General features: G+C 38.7%; 1 protein-coding gene across 3 annotated transcripts in view; it reads right to left on the bottom strand.

Moving 5' to 3' along the window:
- N6AMT2 (N-6 adenine-specific DNA methyltransferase 2 (putative)) overlaps nucleotides 1-8,000 on the bottom strand; it is a 38,664-nt gene that overhangs the window by 16,203 nt on the left and 14,461 nt on the right. For all 3 annotated transcript variants that reach the window (XM_004680355.2, XM_012723355.1, XM_012723354.1), the window contains exons 2-3: nucleotides 7,192-7,354; nucleotides 955-1,037 (exon numbers count right to left, since the gene is read on the bottom strand). In XM_004680355.2, the coding sequence (XP_004680412.1) occupies nucleotides 955-1,037; nucleotides 7,192-7,335 (227 nt within the window). In that variant the 5' untranslated portion in view covers nucleotides 7,336-7,354. The remainder of the gene's footprint in view (nucleotides 1-954; nucleotides 1,038-7,191; nucleotides 7,355-8,000) is intronic.

Raw genomic sequence — 8,000 nt, 5'->3', positions numbered from 1 at the left:
GTCTAGCTTTGTTTACAGGTGACCACTACTTGTACTATCTGGGTGATATAACCTTACAGGGCTACTGCAAACTCTCTTTCCCCTGTTTGTAAAATAAACCCTATGATGGTTGTTCTTGGAGTCTGAGGTCTCTTGCAACAGTGTGCAGAGGTGAGAGTGGCTTTTGGCGGCTCTCTTGTCTCAGAGTCTGGGCAGATGCCATGCAGCCTACCCTGGCATCCATTTCTCCTGCCCCTACCATGCCTACTTCATAACCAATATCAAAAGATAACTGTCTGGGGACATGGACAAGAAGTACTTACTCATGGTCATGGGGGAGTTGGGGGCTGACCCTTATTCTCTATGGTGAGAAGTCAAGAAATAATGTATATGAGTGATAAATCAAGACATATTGATTTGTCATATTTAGAAATGTGGTAGTAAATACCAAAAAAAAAAAAAAACAGTTGAAAATGAGCTGCAAGGGGAAGTTTGTAGGCAGGGCAAAATTAGCAATGGATTTTAATTTTAGAACAAATGTCTTAGGACATTTGACTTTAAATTACATGCATGAAAATTTTGATAAAAACAAATCTAAAAAAGAAAACCTGTTTTTAAAACTTTATAAAGGCCAAGCATTAATATTTATTTTCTTTTAAAGCACACTCTGGGGTCACAAAGGTAAGCAACAGGTGAGAGAATGTTAAAAGAGATAAGACCCCTTACAACATCTTCAATAGGATGAATATATTGAAAATGTAATGGAATGAATAGACTGAACAATGAAGAGAGTTTGAATTGCTCCTAAACTCTGCACTGAAGTTGTTCTCAATTACTACTCATGTTATGCAAATCATGAACTATAAATTTTGAAGATTATACCTCAGACTTTTATAAATCATCTCTCATCTAGGCAGGGCACTTAAAATATTACTATAGGTTAGAAGACAAAGGAGAAACAAAATCTGAATTCACCTGCCACCTTCTCCAGCTTCTGCAACGGCTTCCTTTGCAAGTCGAAGAGCGGTTTCCTGACTGTACCAGAACTGGCTCAGCTGCTGTTGACATAGGAATGGGCCAAGGTTATTTGAGAACTGTCATCAATTGTATTAATGTATGCCTAATATGCCTAATATGCCTAATGTGCATATATTTAAAATTTTTTCTTTTAAAAAATAATTTTTCATCTAAAGTATTTTATATTTTTAAAAAAGATTTATTTTATTTATGCATACAAAACCTGGGGTGTAGGCCAGAATTATGGGGGTCAGGGGGTGAGGGGAGTCACCAGAAACAGAGTGTGAAACAGAACAGGCAGATTGACTATAATACACTGCTGAGGGGAGCAACCAGAGATGACCCTGTGGGTCACCTCCCTGACTGGGACCAAACTCATCCTGCAGTGGCTGCAGATAGCTTGATAGTGCTATGTTTAACACCTTGTGCCATCAGGGAGGCCCCTCAAAAGGATTTAAATTGATCAAGGGTCCTCACTAATGGAATCCAGAAATTGCATATCAATGGCTGCTGACATGACAAAGGAGACAGCCAGTTACTATTTCTCTGCATGGAAGAACACAGTCCCAACTTTTACATGTGAATCTCTTGACTCAACTACCAATTAGCAAAATTTCAAACACAGAGAATAGAAGAATGTGTTAAATGATACCCAAATATAAGGGACTAAAGAACATGTTGAAAGACACCATAGGTCTATCTGTGTGCTTTGTGCATGACCTATTGGTTTTACCATATTTTTCCTATTTTTTTTTTCATTTTATACACACACACACACACATTTTTTACATTATTTTTTAAAAAGATTTGTTTGTTTATGCACACAGAACTGGGGTGCAGGCTAGAGGTGCAGTGGGGTGAGAGGATTCATCAGAGACAGAGTAGGGAGTAGATCGACTGAAATACACTGCTGAGGGGAGCAGCAGGCAGGTCAGGAGAGGTCTGCTGAGCTGTGTGTGTCACCTCCCTGGCCAGGGATGAAACATGTGCTGCAGTGATTGCGACAGCTTCATAGTGCTGTGCTTTAACCTGTTGCGCCACCAGGGAGAGTCCATATTTTATATTATTCTTCCTTTTTGTACAGTGCTTGATTTCTCCTCTCAGGTATAGTCCTTGTGAAATTTCCACCATTAATGCACCCATGCACCATCACCGAGTCCCTTGTGTTCTTCCCTCTCGTTTTGATCGCCAAACCTTTTTAAAAAAATAATATTTTTACTGAAGTAACAATGCAGTAGGACATTCTACAGATTTTAGGGGTTTTGTTAGTCAAACCATATGTATTATTAGTAGTTGTTAGTCAAATCATATAGATTATACTGATGTTCACCACAAAACTTAATTCCACCTTCAACACACATTTGATCCCTTCAGGATTATGTTAGGTAAAATAAGCCAGGAGAAAGCTAAATATCACATGGTGTCAATTATATATGGAATATAGAGAAACCAAACAAAAGATAAGAGAAAGACAAACTTTAAAATCAACCCTTGAAAGCTGATCATAGACCTGAGACACCCAGGAGGGGAAGAAATGAGAATAAGCAGAGGGGCAGCAGGAGAGCACAACGGCTGTAATGGGCTTTGAGTGCTTGGGTGGCGGGAGAGCTGGTGGCCACACCTGAGAGGAGAAATCAGACACTGTCAAACAATCAGGCACTTCATTACAAATGAATTAAAGCATTGAGTCCCAGGGCAAGTTAGGGTTAATTAGGCAGCTTCAGGGACAGTACAGGGAGAGTTAAAGAGGCTTCTGAGATAAGGCCAGTAAATTTGGGAGGGTTAAAGAGGGCAGGGAATTTTAGGAGCCCTTGGACAATGGAGGTTAAAAAGAGAAACTCTAAGATAAGATCTGGGAAAATGGGCACATCTGCCCAGAGGAGTAGAGCCACTAGGAGGAGGAGCCAATCACAAAATAGGACGATGAGAATTTAGAATAAAGAAAACAGGACTTAAACACCCCCTAGACCCTGGCCCATAATGGGTCTTCTGCCCTCCTCAGCATTGCTGCCTTGGAGACTTTGCTTTTTTTTTTTCTGTCTAAATAAACTTTACTTTCTTGAATAAAGTTTGCTTCTTTCTGCTTATTTATCTAAAAATTTGGGGAGTTCCTTTTCACCACTTTGTGGAACAAGAATCTGTGGTGGCTCAAGGGCTAAATTAACCACATACACCAGCTTCAGCTCCTTCCTTGTGCATGCTGGCGGAAAAACAAAAACAATTTACCACTTTAATTACATTTACCCACCCTTTGTCCCCTTCCCTCCTGGTAACCACTAATTAGTCTTACAGTCTAAATGTTTATTTTTGTTTTATTTACTATAATTATTTGCTTCTTTATGTAACTCCATGATTGAAGTCATCCTGTGTTTGTCTTTCTGTGCCTGACTTATTTTACTAAGCATAATACACTCCAGGTCCATCCATATTGTTGCAAATGGCAGGGTTTAATACCTTTTTTTTTTTTTAAGATTTATTTATTTGTGCATATGGAACACGCCAAGGGTACAAGCCAGAGGTGCAGGGGCAGTGAGAGGATTCCCCAGTGTAATTTAGACAAATTTCACTGCTGAGGGGAGCAGCAGGCGGGTCAGGAGAGGTCTGCCGCACTAGGTAGGTCAGGTACGGGGTGGGGATTGAACCCATGCTGAAGTGCCTTTAGCTTCTTAGTGCTGTGCTTTAACCTGCTGCGCCACCAGGGAGGGCCCTTGATACCTTTTTAATAGCTGAAGAGTATTCCGCTGGCGTATATGTGTGTATATATATATATACCACATCATATTTATCCAATCATTTATTGTGGGAAACTTAGGCAGTTTCCAGTTCCTGGCTAATAAACATGGAGTACATATATATCTTTGAATTCACATGTTTGGTATCCCAGATATAAGATACTGAAATTGTAGGGAATGCCCATCTTTTAAGATTTTTGAGAAATCTCCTTACTGCTTTCCATAATGGCATTGTTTTTACCTTTTGAATAATCCCTTAATTATTTGTTTTCCTCTTAGGTTTTTTTTTTCATCTTTCAATTCCTATTCATGCTGATTGATGATTTTCTTTAAGTTTCTAGTGCTCATATTTATAAATTAAAGATGATTTTAAAGGAAAGTGAAATCCCTTTGGGGGAGTGGGTCCATTTCTCTAATAGGCCTCTGCCCTGTTAGAGATGGGATGAGCCAGTGTGCACTGCCAGCTTGTAAATCCAGATTTTGCAATGTTTCTAAAGAAAGAAACATGCCCTGGGATGTGTGCATCCATGTCTCTATCACATCCAGATGTCACTGTGTGACCACTCTCAGGCTCTGACTCCGTCTGCTGGGGAAGCACTGAGGGCAGAGCCGCACAGAGAGGCTTCTGCTTCAGTGGATTTGGGCAGTGGCACAGTTTTCTGTTAGTGAACGCGACTTGCCCTCTCTCTCAGCCAGGTACTGTCACAGTGGTGTGTCTTTACTCTCCTCAGAGCAGGAGAGTAAAATAAAAATCTCATTGTTAATCAAGGTGTTAAGTGAACATGCCTTTAAACATCAAAAGTACCACTTATAGGACTAATATAGGGGAACCAAATTAGAAATCAGGGAAAAAATAGTAACAGCAAAAAAGTGAACAGGCAACCAGAAATCAGAGCTATTCTGCAGGGAAAGAGGGGAGGGGCCAGAGCAGGGGAGGGAAGAGCACAAGTAACTACAGTGATGATGTACAGTGAATTGTTGGTGGGAATGGTATGGGGCCTACACCTGAGAGGAGCAAGCAAACTACAAAAATGAATGGTGATGTAAAATTTTAAAAAATATATAAAATCTGTAAGTGGCATTAAAAAAAGTCAAAAGCACCAGTAGGCTAACAGAGAAAAACAACAGTCCCTGCTTATATCTCACCAACACTGAGCCCTACTCCTCAGAAGCAATTTTCAACTCAACTCTTCCTTTGAAAATTTAGTCCCTTATTTCACAGTTTATTTTTAGATGCATAGTGAGTATATTATGGTAGACAAGAGGTTTGCTCTTTATATATCCCTCTCCCTGCCTCCCTCACTCTCCCAATACAGCTGTTTTAGTTTATATCTATTGTCAGTGTTCACTGCTGAGCCAAGTTGTACACTATGATCACACTTCCTTCAATATCCTATGTTTCATTTTTCCCAGAGTTAATTTTAAATGCACTGTTTTACTATTGGTTTCTTTGAACCTATCCCTAACATTTGTTTGCCATTTCTGTGAAGTGGTACATGGGAGGTAAATGCTGTGTCATTTTTTTGCCATGTCTAAAATTCTTTTATTTTATCCTCACATTTGATTGACGGCTCAGCTGAGTATAGAATCCTGTACTGAAAACACTCCAAAATCAAAGTTACTGCTTCACTCCCTTCCATCCCAAGTTTCTAATAAATATACTGAGAAGTGCAATGTGACTGAGAGTCCTGAGACATTGTAGGGGATCTGTTTTTCCTCTGCAAGATTCTAGAATCTTCTTTGTTACCTGTATTCAGAATTCTCACAATTATCATAACTATGTATTCATGGAAGTCTCTGGTTCTGAGAAATTTTCTAATATTAGTCTTTGAATATTTCCTTCCATCTTTGTTTTTGATTTTTCTAGAACTCCAAGTAGTTGAATTCTGAGCTTCCTGGATTTCTCCTTTAGCTTTATTATTCCTATACTTCATGATATTATCATCTTCTTAATTTCCTGTCTGATTCCCTCAATGCTATAAATAATAACAATAAAGAAAGACAACATAAATTATCAAAGTTAAAAGTATAGTTAATTCTAATTACAGTGACTAGAACTAAGTAATTTTTATTTGAGTAATCTGGTTTCTCTTCAGATAGTATAAATCCTTTGCCTTCTAGTTTTTAAAAAATAATTTACATATTTTCTATAACTATCATAGATTACTTTTGGAATCAGAAAAAAAGTACAAAGTATGGCCCTCCCTGGTGGTGCAGCAGGTTAAAGCACAGCATAAAGAAGCTAAAGTCACTTCAGCATTTCGATCCTCCCTGGGAATTGATCCACATGGCCTGGCAGACCTCTCCTGACCCGCCCGCGGCCCCTCAGCAGTGTACTTCATCAGTCGGCCTGTTCTCCCTGCTTTGTCTTTGGTGAATCTGCTCACCTGCACCTCTGGCTTCTTTAAAAATTTATTTATTTTTGTGTACAGAACTGGGGTACAGGCCAGCGGTGCAGGAGTGGTGAGAGGATTCACCAGAGACAGCAGGGAGAACAGGCCAACTGATGAAGTACACTGCTGAAGGGTGGTGGGCGGGTCAGGAGAGGTCTGCCCGGTCATGTGGGTCACCTCCAGGCGGGGGATGAACTCATGCTGAAGTGGCTTTAGTTCCTTAGTGTCTTGTTTTAACCCGCTGCACCACCAGAAAGGGCCCATTAAAATCTTTTTTTTCAAAAAAGTATAAAGTATTTTAAAAATTAAGCAGAAAGAGAAAAGATCATTCAAGATATTTCTGATATTTACTACAGAAATATTAAAGGTTAAAAAAAGCATAAGGAAGAGAAATTGTGAGTAAATGGAAAGAAACAATGATCACAGTTTTAGATAGTAAAAAAGATGATTTTATATAACTTAAGAGATCCAAACTATACGCAAAATTTAAAAGACTTTAAAAATTAAAGATAAACTACAAAGGCTTCCTGCCAGTTGCAAAATGATGATGAGAGAGATATTCAAGCCTCATCTATTTCTCATCTATCTCCTTGAAACCATCTAAATATAGGTTCTGCCTTAAGAGTTACCCTCAATTCGTTTTCCCCTTTTCTTAATTCCCAATTTTATTTTGATTATAAAAGTAGAACTAAAAGTTAGTATGCACCAGAAAACAGTCTTCTTAAAAACTCTTTCATAATTTTTCACAGTATGTTATAGACACATGATAGATTTTTCTCTTTCCACCAGGTTTGCTGTGTTACATGAAAGGTAATCGACTGCATTTACATACACAAGAAGGAAGCATAAATTGCTTCTGAAAGGTTCTCTGTTCTGATCACTAATTTGAGAGTGAAACCAGGAAAATCCTGCCATTTTAAAGTACCTGTGGACCTTTTTTTGGTCTTTGCTCCCATTCCCAAGTGGTTAGATAAATTTGGACCTTAGGTGAGATAACAGAAACTGGATTCAGATGCCGAGCTTGTCCCATATCAGCACTTCCTGAGACTGGTGGAAAGGCCTCGACTTACCCAATTCTCTTCTATGACTCCAATGTTGTATTTCTCATCCCCATATGTGTGTGTGTGTTGCTTCTGCTCGGCATAAAATTCCTGGAGAGCTGCAAGGGTATGGGCAGAAAGCTGGGGTACATCATCATCTTCAAAGTCACTCATTTCATAAGTTGCCTATGACCTGCCAATAAATAAATAAAAAGTGCCATGGGTTTTCCCTGTTTCTATCAAATAATTACAGTTTATCCCAGAGCAATGATCCCAACTGGAGGTGAATTTATAAGGGAACTATTCATATTTAAATGAGATCAAATAGCTAGAAAGGTCTATTGAACTCCAATTCAACAAATGCAGACTTTTCCTTTAAATACAGTTTTTACAAGTGAGATTTTCAAATTTTTATGATTCCTTACAGAACAAAAATTTAACCACAAATATCTAAAACATTTTGCTTTCTTCTGATATCCCTGAGGCCAGCTGCAGACTTTCACAGTAAAGTCTCTGAATCAGAGATCTTTTTATGCATGAGTATCACTTAAATGTTTGGGTGGTTTAAGGCCATTGGGTATTAAAGACAGAACAGTAAAGGATTTATGAAGGAGAGGTATACAAAGATTAAAAATAAAATCAAAGGGAAAGCAAGGAAAAAAGGAAGAAAAGTAAAACAGAAGGGAGAAAAGAAGGTGTTTTGTGATGGCCAGAAACAGTTACTGCTTATGGTCCACCTGGAGTTGGTGACACTGGACAGTTAAGGGGTTGAGACCAACATTTAACAAGTGATGTTTTGTGAGTGATTCTATGTTCAGTCTTGTAAGACACTGCCAAGC

Source organism: Condylura cristata, unplaced genomic scaffold (assembly GCF_000260355.1).
Source record: "Condylura cristata isolate star-nosed mole 26May11 unplaced genomic scaffold, ConCri1.0 scaffold00010, whole genome shotgun sequence".
In the NCBI taxonomy this organism is placed as follows: domain Eukaryota; kingdom Metazoa; phylum Chordata; class Mammalia; order Eulipotyphla; family Talpidae; genus Condylura; species Condylura cristata.
This window is presented reverse-complemented; position numbering and strand designations above follow the sequence as displayed.